Source organism: the organism of the source record quoted next, unplaced genomic scaffold (genome assembly GCF_019419815.1).
Source record: "Pyrus x bretschneideri cultivar Hongxiangsu unplaced genomic scaffold, Pyrus_bretschneideri_v1 Contig12, whole genome shotgun sequence".
Classification (NCBI taxonomy): domain Eukaryota; kingdom Viridiplantae; phylum Streptophyta; class Magnoliopsida; order Rosales; family Rosaceae; genus Pyrus; species Pyrus x bretschneideri.
Genome location: NW_025999413.1, coordinates 5,777,934 through 5,795,697, shown reverse-complemented (window position 1 = coordinate 5,795,697; position 17,764 = coordinate 5,777,934). Strand labels below are relative to the sequence as shown.

Genomic DNA, 17,764 nt, shown 5'->3' with positions numbered 1-17,764 from the left:
CAATATTTGCTACCCAAGGATAAGTTAAAAATGGAAAGTATTTTCACTGGCGAATATATGCATGAGTATTAGTTACTATGTTGAACTGTTGGCAACACGGAAAATACTCTTCCATTCTCTTGCCCACCAAAAAAAGAGCACTATAAAAATCTCAAAGAAATTCTTTGCAAGATTATCGAAATTACAAAAGTGGTAAACCAGCAAGTCATGTTTTGGATCAATGTTGGACCACATTTGTTTCACTTTAACTGTCATAATTACAACCTCAAGATTAGATTCTAAATTCCACAATTAGATGAGCAATGCTTCTTGATTCCGCATGATTATTGGCATTTGTAATTCACACAACCTTAAATTTTAAAAGAACACACAAAAGAAACAGAACATAAAGTATCCCTCTCTTTTTACCTTCTCAAAAACGTATCTTAGGGAAGCTGTTGTCAGAGGCTTAGCCTTCTAATGTTTACAATCCACGAAATAAAAAACAAATAGAAAAGAGCCTCTATAACCAAAATATGCATGATGGTATTTTTCATTAGACAAATTAGTTATTGATTAAAAATTGGGTAGTATAATTCTAATTACCTCTTAAGTCCTAGTTTTAGCTTTCCTTATTTAATGGCTTTTAGAGCTCAAAGTTTGAAAGTGACTACAAATAAAAGATCAAAATAAATTTAAATTCATAAAAATTAATAAAACCCCAGAAGAGAAAACTGAGTTTGAAGTTTTTGCTGAACTCACAACACATAAAAGATCTGTTTTTGTAACACATTTAGTTTCTTGGGTTCAAATTTTGGGAAAATAATAATTGATACATGAAAAAAATATGTCGGAAAAATATGTTGAAAAGAAGATGAGTTGTTCATATTATTTGATTTGATATAGTTTGGTAATACTCACTGGTCCACTTTGATGCTAGAGAGTGGTTGGCCATATGGCTTGAACAACGAAACATATGCGCTTCTGTGTAAATACAATACCAAAACAAAAAATGAACAAAAATTCTATGAAAATTAACATCTCTTATTCCATACAATATATACAGTATATATGAGTAAATTGCTTACGGGTCTGACTTCAATATAACCCAACTCATCTTCATCCATCTAGAATCCCTACAGCTGCTACTGTTGTAGTTCGTACAGCTGCTACTGCTATATTGAAATTGACTACCTTAGATAGTTTATTTCACATTCTTACACACATGACAAGCCAAAAAACATTTAAAACATATAAATAATCTAAAAAAAGGCCAATTTAATACCTTTTCTCAAACAGGTGATAAGCACTGATAACAGAAAAAATAGCTGAACAACCACTGTGAAAAATACACCCAAATAGTTAGTGAAATTAGATATAGAACATGAAATCATTCATAAAACAACATGAATAAATAAAGGAAGACATAACAACTCACCCTCACCGAAATCAATCAAACACTGTAAATCTACAATTAACAAAACAAACAGTAAAAATTCAAAAAATCAAACATGCGAAAATTGAAAAAAGAAAAAGAAAAAGAAACATGCAACAATATAAATCTATTAAACAGAAGTTAAGATAACATTAATGAATTTGACCTACTATTTTACTTGTATATTCGATTTTTGGAATTTTGAGTGAATGAACGACAAAAGAACATATAACAAAATAACAGAAGCGTACCCCATTGGAGGAAGCCCGTCCGGCTAACCGGCACATACATCAGCAAAGGTACAAAGCCCGATTGCACTGAAGAATCAGAAGACCAAATCACCATATGAGCAACCCAAATGAGAGGTAGAGGGGAGTGATCGAGCGAGAGAGATAGAGGCAGAGAGAGAAACTAAATTACCAGTTTTCTCAGCATGGACCTCACCATCGCATGAAGGTTGTGTAACGGCCTCATTTAGTGAGCGAATCATGACATGATTGAGACTAGGTTGAATTCAGTATGATATGTTTACAGAACGATAATGAGAATAGTAAGAAATTAGAAAACTTGGGAGTAACAGGCATGGTTGCGACATAATTGATATTAGGTTAAATCCAGCTGCAGTCATATCCTAATACACAGTGGCCTCGTTTCGTGATCATCCATTACATGATTTAGACTAGATTGAAACCAATATCGTTTGGTCCCATTTAATGGGCGAATCATGACACGACTGTGAATAAGTTAAATCCAGTTGCATAGAGACCAGAGCCATCTACCTTGGAGAGGGGATTTATTTTGTCTAATGTGTGGGACATTTTATTTAATGTTCCAATCCCTCTTCTATATATTAAGAGCACCAAGCGTGGGACAACAATACAATAATTCTTTACAATTGCAACCGTCATGTTATGCTCTCTCCGTGCTAGTTTATCAAAACCAACCACCAACTCTACATAGAAACCTAATTTTGTGTCTTTAATTAAGTTTGACATATGAGGTTTTTTTTAATTAATTGCAGCATGACAATCAATGGATGGGTCTTCATGATCTCAGTTGGGCTAAATGCAGCTGCAAGGTCATTGCCATATTCATATATATTACATACATGCACCTGATGAAGGGGATCCCGGTTCACTATAGCCGGAGCTGAATCCATATCGATAAACATTTTGAAATGATACCAAAAGCTGTACAATCAATTATCGGAAGTATCAATAACATGAACGATATGTTGATAACCCGATACAGTTAGAATATGATTGTCGATATCTCCCGCTCCAGCTACAATGGATTCGAATTCCTCTTACGAAGGGTCCTATACATAAATATTGATAGGTCACAAAACTTTTTTATGTAGAGAACATGGAATTATTTAAACTTACTTTTACTTTTCAAGATTTACTGCAAGCAGTGTGAGAGTGAGTAATGAGCTTGGAGCTGGACATCCAAAGTCTACAGCATTTTCAGTTGTGGTGGTGACTGTAGTCTCTTTCATTATGTCAATCTTCGCAGCCATAGTTGTTCTTTTACTGCGTCATAAGTTGAGCTACGCCTTTACCGAAGGTGAAGCCGTGGCTGCTGCTGTATCTGATCTCTGCTCGCTTCTCGCCCTCACCCTCCTCCTTAACGGAGTGCAGCCAGTTTTGTCTGGTATATATAAATTGGAGCATTCGTTCATGAACTTGCCTACGTTAAATGAAACATATGCTAACTAATGTAAATGCACGAATCCAAGTGTTGATGTTGGGTGTGGATGGCAAGCTTTTGTTGCGTATGTGAATGTTGGATGTTATTACGTGGTTGGAGTACCATTTGGTGCGCTTTTAGGGTTTTACTTCAAGCTCAGCGCCAAGGTACAAAAAATAAAAATAAAAAGTAATTTCGTAGTTCTTGTTACTGAACTAATCTGATCGCATGATCCGAGTTCTTACTAATATTTAATTTTCGTATCATATGATGCACTAATATGATTGAAAAAAAGTATCATACAAATGATGATGACTACAACAATTATGTACGATGATTTTGTAGGGAATATGGTTAGGAATGGTGGGGGGCACATTGGTGCAAACACTCATCCTACTGGGTGTTCAAAAAAAAAAAAAAAAAAAAAACGCTCATCCTACTGTGGATGACCATTCGGACTGACTGGAACAAAGAGGTATCAGATTTGAGTGCCACTTTTCTTTGACTTCAAAATTTTTTATTATAATTATTTTTGGGATTCATCTTGCATGATTTATTAACATTATAAGCGATTTTTTTTTTAATATAATCGTTATTAATATGAAAACATACATTTGAATTGAATTGCAGGTGGAAGAGGCAAAGAAAAGGCTGAATAAATGGGATGTGAAGGAGCCACTCAAGTAGTGAGAAAACAGTTGTGAAAGAAGGAACATTCATTTTTGGGTGTGATTATGATTTGATTTAAGATACATAACAATATGTACTGTAAAACAATTTAATCATTATTATTTTCCAGGATTCTACCATTCATTGCTGCTTTACAATAACTTTCTGTTATGATATGACAAAATTATGCACGACCTGATGCTACGACATGAACACACACGAAAGTTTAATGTTCGGATTGAGCATTGACGGTCAGAGCAATTAAAAAGGGTCATGTTTGTGAGAAGAAACAAAATGAATATATTTTTTTTTATTTTCTAAGCTATTGACTATACTTTTCCTTAACGGCTTGGGTTCGAATGGATTCGTTCAGACTAGATCCGTTTGCCTGGTCAACTTTTTAGCATTTACCTTAATGTGAAAATACAGATACTGGAATTGCGCGTGGTAATGCAAGTACAATCGATAATTCTGACACATTTGACAAGCAGGAATGTGAATACAAAAATGAAACAATCCAAGGCTATTACTTCTTCTTCCCTGCTTTTCCCTCCTTCCTTCTTATGATTTCATCAGCATATTTCACACCCTTACCTTTGTACGCGGTTCCGGGGACGTCTCCATTTCCTGATCGATGCAGCAAACTGACCGATAGCACTCTTGTCGTATCCGCTAACAATGATTCTGGTGTTTTCTTCGACCTTGACTTGAATGACATCAGGGATATCCATCCTAACCGGATGGGAGAATCCAAGACTTAGTACCAAGATCTTTCCTTCTAAAGTAGCTCGGTATCCGACGCCTACCAGTTGCAACCTCTTATCAAATCCTTTTGACACCCCCACCACTGTCACATCCCGGCCCGGGCAGGACCACTTCCCGGGCCCGAATCCACTTTAGCACGATATTGTCCGCTTTGGGCCCCAACCACGCCCTCACGGTTTTGTTTTTGGGAACTCATGAGCAACTTCCCAATGGGTCACCCATCATGGGATTGCTCTAGCCCCCTTCTCGTTTAACTTCGGAGTTCCTACGGAACCCGAAGCCAGTGAGCTCCCAAAAGGCCTCGTGCTAGGTAGAGATGAGAATATACATATAAGGATCACACCCCTGGGCGATATGGGATGTCACAATCCACCCCCCTTGGGGGCCTGACATCCTCGTCGGCACACCACGGCCAGGGTTAGGCTCTGATACCAAATTGTCACATCTCGGCTTGGGCAGAACCACTTCCCGGGCCCGAATCCACCGTAGCACGATATTGTCCGCTTTGGGCCCCAACCACACCCTCACGGTTTTGTTTTTGGGAACTCACGAGCAACTTCCCAGTGGGTCACCCATCATGGGATTGCTCTAGCCCCCTTCTCGCTTAACTTCGGAGTTCCTACGGAACCCGAAGCCAGTGAGCTCTCAAAAGGCCTCATGCTAGGTAGAGATGAGAATATACATATAAGGATCACACCCTTAGGCGATGTGGGATGTCACAACCACCATGTTGTCCGTAAGCGTCCTAAACAAATTATTCAAATAGGCACATAAGGAACAAACCATAAAGAATAAGGCTAGTTTATTGTTTAAAGTACATGGCTGAAGATGGAAGAAATGTACCCGAAAAGGCCATGCATTTGATTGGCCCTTCTAGTTGTAAGAATCCTTTGTGGACTTAATTGCTTGTGATAAAGGTGGAATTACATGTGGATAATACAACTTCAATAGAGTTTGATACGTGGAAAACTAACGTCCTATAATTCAAGAAACACATTCGAAATGTTTGGGATGCAACTGCCTTCCACTAACCCTTTTTCCACTGAACTTGATACAACGGGACAATAACCAACTCACCCACGATAGATGGGAGTTGGCGGCCGTTATTTCTATACATGTAGAAGTTCCCTGCTCACCAAGAAGACATTCTTCAACACAGGGTTCTATCACCATAAGAATTTAAAGGTCTTGAGTGAGTAGAAGGATTCCTTGTGTAACTAACCATGTCTTCTTCAAAGCTATTAAGTACGATTAACAATTACCATGGCTGCACCAGGTAAGCTTCTCTCGTTACATTTGATCGTGACCTAGCAAAGCATGTTAATATGAACTTGGGTTGTTCTTACATTTGGTATCAGAACCATGTTAGTAAGCCCTAGATCCGATCAATTAATAAGAAATCCTAATGCTTTATGCACGTATAAAATTCGTATGATGATTGCTGTAGTTTTTCTATAACATGATTAATTGTTCTAATGCCATATGCTACTGCCAAAGTTGTATTCACTGCAGGAAAAGGAATATATGGTTTGGAGATTAGACCATTGTAAGCATTGCGTTTTTGTCATTCTAGAATTGGTAGTCATGGTTGCTTCAGTTTCACAAACGATGAATGGTATCTGTTTGAAATCCGGTATCTGATTGAAATCAGTTTCTTGATATCTATTTGATATTCATGTTGCAACCAATATGAATAAACTTGTAACAGAACCTCAAATTTTCTCTGAAAAGAACTCTTCTTCGAACAACATACCATGATATCAAATGTATCCTCAACCTTGAGATTTATCACTGCTAATTTACGTAATGTATGGCTGAGAACATACCTACATGTATGCTATCTGCCTCATTCTTTTCTATAAACCCTTTTGAGGGTTTATGATGATTTCTGGGTTTATGGTGCCAAGTGTTGATTTTATTTCGATCTTGGAGTTGTGGTTCTCATAATTGATAAACCTTTTTCGAGTCGAAAGTGAATTTCATGTTTTTTGAGTTAAAGTCACTACCACGGTACATTTGTCGTCTGACGTTAATATGGAATCATTGTCTTTGAATTTTCATTAAATTTTGAACTGGAGGGTTCCTTTAGGGGGGGGGTGATCTTATATCAATGTTTATTTGAGATTTTGATTATGGTCTTTACTAGGAGAACACATATAAAGTATATCATTGATTAGAATCGTTATTGAGAGAAATCATCGGGCTTTAATTGCTTTCGATAAAAGCTCCAAAGTTGATATGATCACTCTGAATTTTGGAGTCCATTTATTATTAAGCTTAGGAGGGAATATTTTGAGTGGATTGATTTGTGAATTTGAACATTGTATTTGGTGGAATGTTATAAACAAATTTGATTCTTTTAATTACTATTGTTATTGATTATATTTTGATCCTGGGCACTATAATTCTTCAATTAATGTTTGTAAGTTCTTTGTTTTTCTGGGATATTTGTGTTTGCAAAGTGGTTAGTTGAACACAGGCCATTAGTTGAAGGGCATTGTTGTCTTGAATTGGCCAGGTATTTCTCGACTATTTCACACCTCCATTTGCGTATGCAATCATATATAGCTACAAGATGGATGGATAGAGCTTTGAGTGATCAAAGCTGGCTTGCTATTACCAACATGTGAATTCTTCGGCTGCCTTGTACCCTTGGGCTGCTTCCATGAACTGTGTCTTGGAATTGGTGCTATTGTGTGGGAGTAAAAAGTGTATTGAGTTGATGAAGCCAAAAGTTGATGAGCTTGGTTGACGAGTCTAGCAGTAGGGGAATTCAATAATCACGCTGCAAACATAGGTGTGGTTGAATCATTTGACTTGGCTACTATATGAAAGTAAGGGTTGGTCTTTCATTTTATTTTGCCTCATGCTTTAAATAAAGCATGGACTTATGTGCTTGTGAATTTTACCATGTTAATGGTTGAAGTTTTATTTCAGTTATTGTGTATATGTACAAATATATGCATGCAGTATATTGAAATATTATGGACTGATGAAAGATTCAAACAGAATGAGCTTGGTATTATAAGCATTCCATTCAAGCTAAACAAAAGCTTGACAATGGTGGAGCACTCTGATCAATGGGAGCTTGTAAACAGAGCTTTAAATTTGTTTCGGTATTTGTATCATGCATAATGCATATTTGACAGTTTATGCTTTTTGCCCAAAGGTGTAACATAAATCTGTGTTGTTTGATGTTGCACTCTTTGCATACAGGTAATGTCTTCTTGACTGCATTATAATACATATTGATATCTAAATATGTATTGGCAATAGCCATTGGTAGCTTAGTAAGTTTTGTTGTCTTATTCTAATATGTGTAAAAGTGATTGTATACGTATACTCTGAATCTCACTCTAGCATTGATGTGGTAAAGCAATATATTTTATTGTGCATACGAAATGTGAGCATGATTTAATTGGTAAGCAAGTGCGTAAACACATCAAAACCTTTTCATTTTAGTTTGAACTCAATGTTGTGTATGTATGTTAAAGCAAAGGGGAGTGGAGATTGGGATTTATGTTGAACTTGAATATGGCTGGTAGGTTGTAAGGTTGAACTTGATACATGTGAAAATAATCTATAATTAGATTTTACTTGTGTAGAAAATTGATTTTTCATTCGACGTTTGAATGATTTCTACAATCAAATTGAAATGCTAAAGTTTTATGCAGGATATCAACACTAATAATCTCTATACTTAAAACAAATGTTTAAATAAATCTTCACCAAAGTGGGAATTATTAAGAAATTTTGTTCAAGGGATTCTTAATTGAATTTTGTGATGACAATTCATTACATGAGACCAGTCTTTCAAAAGAGAGAAATAGTGAATGACTTGAACAGTGATTCAGTGTATAATATTTTATAAAAGTTTTAAGCCGACTTTGTTCCCTTGTCCAAAGACATGATTTGAGTTGTACCTTGAAATTTTTGTGAAATAGCTATACAAGTAAGGATGCATGATTAAGATTGCACAACTGATATTTTATGTCTCTTGCCCAAAGATGTTACATAAAATTGCATGTCATGGTTATTCACTGAATAACTAGATTATCTGCATAAGGCAGAATTGAGACTTCACTGGAAGCATTAGGCAAACTCATTGGAGTTTGATAAAGGATTGAATATGTTTGTATCATATTTTAATGTTGTTTCATGTGAGATGAATGTATAAATGGTTTGAGATGTTTTCAGGGTATAACTTTTTTAAGAAAATTAAGTTGACTGTTTTCTTATCCAAAGGCTTGAAATCTTGGTTGTTTTCTTAATCTTTTACATGGTTGTTATACAATAAGGTTACATATCAAATAGTGGAAATATGGGAGTGAGATCGACATTCTGACATGCATAAGTATTTGTGTTCCTGTTGCTCTTGTTGAATTATGTTTCTTATTTTGTCAACTAAATGCAATGAATGTATTGTACGCATTAATCAATTTCAGTGCTTGATAATGTTGTGATACTTCATTATTATTATATCTTTGATTCGTAAAGATAGCAGATTGAAATTTGTTGTTTGAGGTGTGTCTATCCATAGATGATACATGAAGAAACCTGGGGTTTGTATGATTAAATAAAGGCACGATAAATCCATTTATGGTATAAGGAAACATCATACAGCTTGGGTTTAAATACTTGTGGTTCTAGAATGCATGACAACTTGGGTTCCGTTGAAGTGTGGGAGTAACAATATGATATATGTTTTACTTTTGCTCAGTTTACTTGCTTTAAGTTTGTCTTTGCTGAAGGTATGAGGTTTTAATTTATGACTTGCAATAAACTGTCTGATCTTTGTTCCAAAGAACATTTGATTGAGTTTTATTATGCAGGAAAATGGAAAAGGAATCCAGTGATTGAAGATGGCAAACCACTTTCAATCAATAAAGGTAAACTGGATAAATGGGAATGAAATAGGGTATGCATCAAAAACCGTGTTTAGAATGTGTATAAATGTATGTCATCATTAGCATTATCCGGTATGAATTTGTGGATTGTGATTTTAGGGTGAATGCAACATTATTGTATGCATTATTTCCTAAGATTTGAACTCCAAATGATTACTGGTCAATGTGTATAGATGCTAGTTGCATAGAACTCAAGTGATCACTAAGGAATGAAGTCATGTAGTACATGAAATTTCAAAACCACAACTAGTTAGCGTCCATGTAGGAGAATGTAAGAATCCTATATGAACTTAACTACTTGTTATAAAGGTGGAATTACAAGTGGATAATACGATTTCAATAAGAGTTTGATACATGGAAAACTAACGTCCTATAATTCAGGAAACACATTCGAAATGTTTGGGATGCAACTACCTTCCACTAACCCTTTTTCCACTGAACTTGATACAACGGGACAATAACCAACTCACCCACGATAGATGGGAGTTGGCAGCTGTTGTTTCTATACATGTAGGAGTTCCCTGCTCACCAAGAAGACATTCTTCGACACAGGGTTCTATCCCTATAAGAATATAAAGATCTTGAGTGAGTAGAAGGATTCCTTGTGGAACTAACCATGTCTTCTTCAGAGCTCTTGTGTATGATTAACAACCACCATGGCTGCACCTAGCAAAGCATGCTCATATGAACTTGGGTTGTTCTTACACTAGTCTCTACTGCCTTTCTGGCCCTTAGAGCCCCAGAATCCTCCTCCTCAACCAGCACTTCTTGCGGGTACGTTAGTGAAAGCTGCCCCAATGGTCCCTTTACTGCCAAAGCCTGTCCTTCCAAAGTGATTGTCACATTGGATGGTACTTCAATTGGCTGCTTTCCAATTCGTGATTCCTTACACTCTATTGTCTTCTTCAAAAACCTGACTTGAGATACAGATACGCTACAAACAGAGAATCCGTTTCTCTCGCCCAAAAAAGCAGACCGCAAATTGCTGAAACATGATAGCAAAAAGGATCTTCACTAAACCAGAAATAATCCACTCTAATGTTAACTTCAAAAACATAACAAAACAATTTAAAAACTAAGTTCTTATGTTCCATTGGGTTTTCTGAAATTCATGAAAGTTTCGACCTTCTCCAAACACTGGAGAACAAAGTAACGGAAACTACAAAACATAAGAACACAATCCAACCACTAATTTGTTATGATCCACTGGGTTTCAGAAAAATTCATGAATCCATTTCCAGTTTGGACCTTTTCCAAAATTTGAAACCCAAGAACAAAGTAACGAAACTTCAAAAACATAACACAGTGCAAACATTAGTTTCTTATGTTCCATTGGGTGTCTGAAATACTCATGAATCCGGTTCAAGTTCGGACCTTTCCCCAAATTTGAGACCTGAGAAACCAACACTGCCCTCAGCTGAGGCAAATGCACTAAAATACGATATTATTTACATTAAAAAGGATGAAGAATGGGTTAAGCCCAAAATGAGCTAGCAATAATGTAGTTTAATTTCATTTTTAGCGAAAATCGAATATGAGACATCTCATTTAAATATCATTAGGCCGTTGTCCTACATCAGCTTTGCATTTGTTACCTGCATTATAAAATTTGAGTTTTAACGAAAAACTCACGGTACTCTTCATTTTAACGAAAAAACACATTTTTATAGTAAAAAGTCAATCATGATACTATTCACTTTACTTTTTATTTTTTCTTTATCATTAAAATTCAAAGTTTTTAAACTTTTTTCATTAATTTTCTTTATAAATTTGATACCTTTCCATATGTGGGGTGTAGTGGGGCCAGTGGTTGGCCATGAAATTGAAACGGCACCGTTTGAATGTGAAACTAAGGTAGGGTTACAATACAGGCCATCGTCTTCTACCTCTAGATTAATTCTACGGATGTGCATTTTTTTTATGCTTAAAACTGTCACATCCCGGCCCGGGCGGGACCACTTCCCGGGCCCGCTCCACCACCGTAGCACGATATTGTCCGCTTTGGGCCTCGACCACGCCTTCACTGTTTTGTTTCTGGGAACTCACACGAGAACTTCTCGATGGGTCACCCATCCTGGGAATGTTCTCGCGCGCTAATCACTTAACTTCGGAGTTCCTACGGAACCCAAAGCCAGTGAGCTCCCAAAAGGCCTCGTGTTAGGTAGGGATAAGAATATACATTCAAGGATCACTCCCCTGGACGATGTGGGATGTCACAAAAACAATTTTCTACTTAATAAAATAATCACCTGAAAATATAATAAAATCCTGCGATTCCCATAACCCATTATTTTAATCTTCTTGAAAAATGCTTCAAATTGTCAGAAAGATTCAAACTTTACAAATTATTACAAGTAATTTTCACCCAAAAGAGAAGGAACAGAAAACAAATGCTTGAATTAGAGAGCAGCATAGATAAAGTAAAAATAAATTGCGAGCTGACCTGGTTTGCAAAAATGAGGTGAGTGAGGAGGCCATTGTTTTCAAGAGCTTGAGAGCATCAGCTGCTGAGCTTTTTGTACTCTGCTTCTCTGGACAATCAAGATTGAAAAGAAAGGATGAAGCTCTTGTTATCCAGTTCCCACCCACTTGCTAAATTACAAAACTACCCTCCAAACTTGGGCTTTCCCAAGCCAAGCACAACTTATAAGATCCATGTAGGAGCCCAAAAGACAAAAGCATTTTCTAATACAATTTTCATTTTTCTTGTGGGTAAAACATTTTAAGGTGAAATAAGGTGAGTGGACAATTGGTCAATGTGCTTATGCAGCTACGTTTATATTGATTTTTGTTCATTGATCTATTTCAATTTATTTAATTCGACGGTCGAAAATTGAAAGAAAACCTACACTGATTCTATTTTCTCTCCTTGCACTCTTAGAAAAGAAGAAAAATGTAAAAGAATAAAGGATGTGTGAAAGTGATAAAAAAACACTAAATGCTGATAAGAAACCTCCTATATAGGAATTCGGATCCTCGTCGGATTCTTTTGATAAGGATTTCAGAGATCCATGAATCGTGTCCGTTCATCGTACATTGTGCAGTCAGAAATCATTTTAAATATTTTTATTTAAAATTAAACACAAACAGTACCTGACAAAAACTAATCGCACAATTTATGATAAACGGAAACGATGTCTTGACCAAAAGGATCCGAGAGAATCATGTTGGCCTGTGGAGGATATCACTGTCAACTATCCTATTTTCTTGCCAGGTGGGGTCTTGTTATCCTTCACGTACTCTCCACCAGCTGATGTGAGACGCTCAGAATTCCATGGCCATAAAAGACCCAAAACCTGAGAAAAATAATGAGCTTTGAGAATATGATATTGGAAGTGGACCTGGTGCTTCTTCCATCCAAGTGTGATTCTTTTTTTTCATGATGTCCAACATCATGCTCGCTTGCACTTCCAAATTCAATCATTCAACGACCACAAATTCCTTCCTTCAACTGTTCAACAGTTGGACTAAAAAAAATTTCAGTTCTGTGAAGTTGAAGTGAAAATTTCTCTGGAAATCAATAATTTGTAGGTGAAATTTACCAAGTTTCTATGGTTTTTCAGTTTACCAATGAGTGCTCTCAACTGGGTAGTTCACTGATCAAGCAATAAAGCTTTCCTCCTCAATCTTTATCCAAAGTTTGCTGAATATCCTATGTGTTTTCATGCCATATTTACTGATTATATGAAGCCTTTGAAACATGGGTGTTAGAAAAGTTTGAGACTTTACTGTGAGGAATTGATGCAGAGGGAAAAAAAATGAGGGGTGCTTGTTGGGGGTTTAAAAATGCTTCACTACTTGGAGAGGTTTATCTCACAAAGAAAAATGTAACGCAGCGGAATTGATAGGCAAGAGAAAGAAAGAATTCTCAAAGTATTACACAAGGTTTTATTCACTCACAAACTTAGTACAAAAGGAAACACTCAAACACTCTTAGAAGCTTTGTTGCTTCTTCTTATTTCTTACTTGACACTCTCACTTCTTGCTACTTGCTCTCTTGGTTGTTACAAATGGTGTGGATGCCTTCTCCTTTTATAGGCATGGATGGAACCTTGGAGAAGCATGAAAACATTATGCTAGAGATATCTAGATAATTCCACTACCTTCCTAAGCTAGAATTATCTACACTAATCTTGTATGTTGGTGGAATCCTCACCATTCTTCTAGACTCTTCTACCAACTTGAACTTTGCTAGAATTCTCTAGCATGTGCATGGATCTTTCTTTGTGTATGGGCCGGATCAATTATCTTTGGGCTAAGACAAGATTACAATTCAACAGTGCTGTAGTTTTGCCACTGCAATTTCTGATATGGGTTTTCCTCACTAGCTGTTTTTACTGCTAGAAGCCTTCTGTGGTGAATATTGGAGCAATTTTTAGTTTTAACTCGGTTATTGGTAGAGTTGCAAAGACAGCCATGGAAGCTGCACTCTCTGATGTTAATGCAGATCCAAGAATACTCAGTGGGACGGAGCTGAGGTTGCTTAAGGAGAATACAAAGTCTAGTGTGTTCTTGGGATCCGTTGAAGGTACTTAATTGATCGGTATTCTTGCTTCTGTGTATGAATATCATTACTTGTTCCAGTTTATAGCTGTAGTGGTTGTCCTTTTCTAGGGTGAAATTTTGATTTTAGCAACTGCTATGGTGCGTTCGGACGAGGGGCATTCAAATTTGATAGGAATGTAGAGCAAAATTTGGATGGAGGGTTTTGAAAATGACTTTATGCAATCCATTTGAGGGAACTTTCAAGTGATTCCTTGAAAGGTGTCATTGGAAAGTCATTTGTTTAGTGCTTTATAGTGTTTTAGTAGTAGTTTTGCAATGATTGAGTAGTTCATCGCTAGTGTTCTTGTAGTACATCTTAATAATTGAGTCTAGAGTTCCTTGGTACTTCAAAAGCGCTTGTGAGTTGTAAGACGATATATAGGATATTCTCAGGTTGCTATGACTCCATATTATGTGGAAACCTCTTGTATTTGTTGTAGATTTGAAGTTCCAAAACATGTGGAATCAATTGCTAATTTTCTCACCCCTGCTCTGATTAGTTTAAGATTTCTTTCACCACTATTAGCCCTTCATGAGCTCTTTTCTTGTCTTTCATGTACATTTTCAATGGCACCGCGCCTAGTTTTAAAGTTAATTTCCTTTTAATATTTCCATATGTTGCGCTTCGTATCCTCTCTTGGGATGTTTGATATTGAACTTCACTCTGAATTGCAATCAATGTAACCCACATTTCTTAATGGCTCACTTTTTGGGAGCAGTTTTTCAGGTGCTTGACAAAAGTATAGTAGCCATAATCGGACCACAGACCTCTTCAATGGCTCATATGATCACTGAAATTGCTAATGGTCTCCAAGTACTTCTTATCTCATATGCTGCCACTGATCCTACTCTTTCTGCTCTCCAATTCCCATTCTTTCTCCGAACTACACAAAGCGATGCTCACCAAATGGCTGCTATGGCTGGCTTGATTGATTTTTATGGGTGGAAAGAGGTTATTGTTGTCCTTGTGGATGACGATTATGGGAGGAATGGAATATCTGCTTTACATGATGAACTTGACAAAACAATGTCAAGGATTTCTCATAACTTGGCTTTGCCTGTCCAATATAATTTAAATGACATTGCTGATTTGCTCAATAAATTCAGATTTCTTGGCCGTCATGTCTATATTGGTCATGTTGATCCCGATCCTAGGTTGAGAATCTTTACTGTCGCCAAAGAACTTCTTATGATGACAAGCAATTATGTGTGGTTTGCAACAGATTGGCTTTCTACTACAGTAGATTCCTTCTCTCCAATGAACCGAACTTCACTCACTGCCCTTCAAGGTGTAGTTACTTTACGTAAGCATATCCCAGAGTCCAGTCGAAAGCGTGCATTTATGTCTAGGTGGAAAAAAAATGCAGCAAGACGGTTTAGCAAGTTCCGAGTTAAATGTCTATGGACTTTATGCTTATGACACAGTTTGGGCTGTTGCACACTCGATTGAAAATTTTATGAATGAAAACAGAAATATCTCATTCTCTGTCCTTGATAAATTACTTGACATGAGACAATCTCAAATTCAGTTGGGCAACCTTATGATGTGTTCAATGAAGCACTGAAGTTAGTCCCGTATGATGTTCCTTACAGATTTGAACCTTCTGGTGATGGCCAGTCCAATCCCAGTTATGATGAGCTTGTGAAGATGGTTGCAGAAAACGTAAGTAAACTTTACACAGTTATAATTGGTCAATCCAAAGAAAATTTAAAATGTGACTGTGGGGTGACATTACAAGCCAATACATGGAAACATGATGTGAGTAGGAGTCAATTGCAGTTCTAAGTTTTCTGTATTTTGTAAATGGAGTCCATTGCAGTTCCTCTTGAAGATTAATATCTTGAGTACGATATCATTACTGCAAATAGATATTATTATGTACTTCTTTTAACTAAACCGATCATGTGGTTCTGACATCATTCAATCCTTTCATATTGCAGGTTCAGCTTTTCAACCCTATTTAAGAAAAATCATAAGCAAATATTTGGGCCCTGCAGTCTAATAGTTCTTATTAACATGAATCCTAAAAGTTAGCTTGTTAAGTTCACATCTGTTAGATTACTAATTTTCCAGTTGCTTATTTTTAATAGATTAGCAGTATGTAACCGTTTCCTCGTTAGTTCATATTCTTATTGAAAGACTGAAGAAAATTAGCCTGCACTGATCCTGTTCGACCATCCCCTTCAAATCACATTTTAGTAAAGAATTTACTTTCTTATCAATCACAGAAGAAGATACTGTGAGCCCGCTTGGGCGAATGGTAATGGTGATACGGCTTTTCCTATTGATGGTGATCACATCAAGCTATACTGCAAGCTTGACTTCAATCCTTACAGTTCAGCAGCTTTCGATACCCATCATTGGAATTGATCGTTTGATTGCAAGCAATTGGCGTATAGGCTACCAAGTAGGGTCATTTGCTTATAGCTATCTGACTGATAGCCTCTACATTCATAGGTCGAGACTTGTTCCACTAGGCTCCCCGGAGGAGTATGAAACTGCACTGTGAAAAGGGCCGGACGATGGAGGGGTGGCCGCTATTATAGATGAGCTTACTTATGTTGAATTCTTTCTTTCAAGTCAAACTGATTTCGGAATTATTGGTGACACATTTACGAGGAGCGGATGGGGATTTGTAAGTACCCTTGTCTTTCACATTAGATATTACGCTTCTGGTGACAAGAATCTGGACTCCGACGAGTCCAACTCCACTTGATGAGCTTCTGGGGTCTATACCTATTATGTGGCGCCTTCACTCTCGCTGCGCTTGTAAACTTTCGGCTAAGAGTGATACACCAATTTGTCCACTACAAGAAGCAGCGCGCAAACCATCTCTCTTCATCTTTGTCATCAAGCTTGTGGAGTTCTCGATGGTCTCAGGTCATGAACTTTGTTGACTTCATCGACGAGAAGGAAGAAGCAATAAAAAAAAATGTACGCTCAGGGTGACGGTACTCAAGGTCATGTTAGCTGACAAATACTTGGATCATAAAAGAACAAGCTTACTTTATGTTAGTTCAACTTGAGAATTCTGATGATCATTTACTATAAGGTTTTTATCACCAATAGTCCCTGAGATTGACCAAACTCATCATTTTGGTTCCTTACTTTCAAAATCAATCAATGTCGTCCCTGACATTCACTACCACACATCAATTTGGTCATTCCGTTTAGATTCCGTCAATTATTCTGTTATTTTGCATGTGGGACCCACAAATCCAATAAAATGGTGACACGTGGATTATACAAAAGAATGGTTTTTATCGCAAATGGTCCTTAACATTGATCAAACTCCTCATTATGGTCCCTGAGTTTCAAAAATCAATAAATTTGGTCCTGACTTTCACTATCGCACATCAATAGTCTTTCCATTAAAATTTCATCAATATTTTTTTTGTTAGTGTGTTGATGTGGTTCCATTAATCCAATCATATGGCGCCAAGTGGATTAACTATAAGAAATTAATTTTTATTAGAGTGAACCAACTGACGAGTATTATGCGCTAACATTTCTCTCGCATCCCACAATTCCGATTGGAAAATAAGATTCAATCTAAATTCGATAAAATTGAATCCAAATTCAATTCAAATTTGATGGTATTATAACCAACTAGAGAGAATGAGAAGTGAGTTCACGAGGACAAGAGCTTTAGTGGTGTTATGGTGCCTTTTCTTTTTTAGCATACCTAGATGAAGACGATGATGTCTTTTTGTTTTTAATTTCTATAGTACTTTTAGTTTTAAATCTTAAATTTTTTTTTAGTTAATTCACGTG

At 36.7% G+C, this 17,764-nt stretch overlaps 2 protein-coding genes and 1 pseudogene across 2 annotated transcripts; 2 read left to right on the top strand and 1 right to left on the bottom strand.

The window, feature by feature from the left end:
- Positions 1–2,383: 2,383 nt before the first annotated feature.
- LOC125474421 (protein DETOXIFICATION 40-like) lies at positions 2,384–3,147 on the top strand. The gene is made up of 2 exons (XM_048578143.1): positions 2,384–2,492; positions 2,829–3,147. The coding sequence occupies exons 1-2, from the start codon at positions 2,410–2,412 to the stop codon at positions 3,130–3,132; spliced, it is 387 nt and encodes a 128-aa protein (XP_048434100.1). The 5' UTR covers positions 2,384–2,409; the 3' UTR covers positions 3,133–3,147.
- Positions 3,148–10,110: 6,963 nt separating this feature from the next.
- Positions 10,111–11,922, bottom strand: LOC125474238 (50S ribosomal protein L6, chloroplastic-like). Its single transcript, XM_048577678.1, has 2 exons — positions 11,888–11,922; positions 10,111–10,429 (listed from the first exon to the last, which is right to left on the bottom strand). The coding sequence occupies exons 1-2, from the start codon at positions 11,920–11,922 to the stop codon at positions 10,111–10,113; spliced, it is 354 nt and encodes a 117-aa protein (XP_048433635.1).
- A 1,867-nt stretch (positions 11,923–13,789) lies between these two features.
- LOC125474237 lies at positions 13,790–16,939 on the top strand (annotated as a pseudogene).
- Positions 16,940–17,764: the final 825 nt, after the last annotated feature.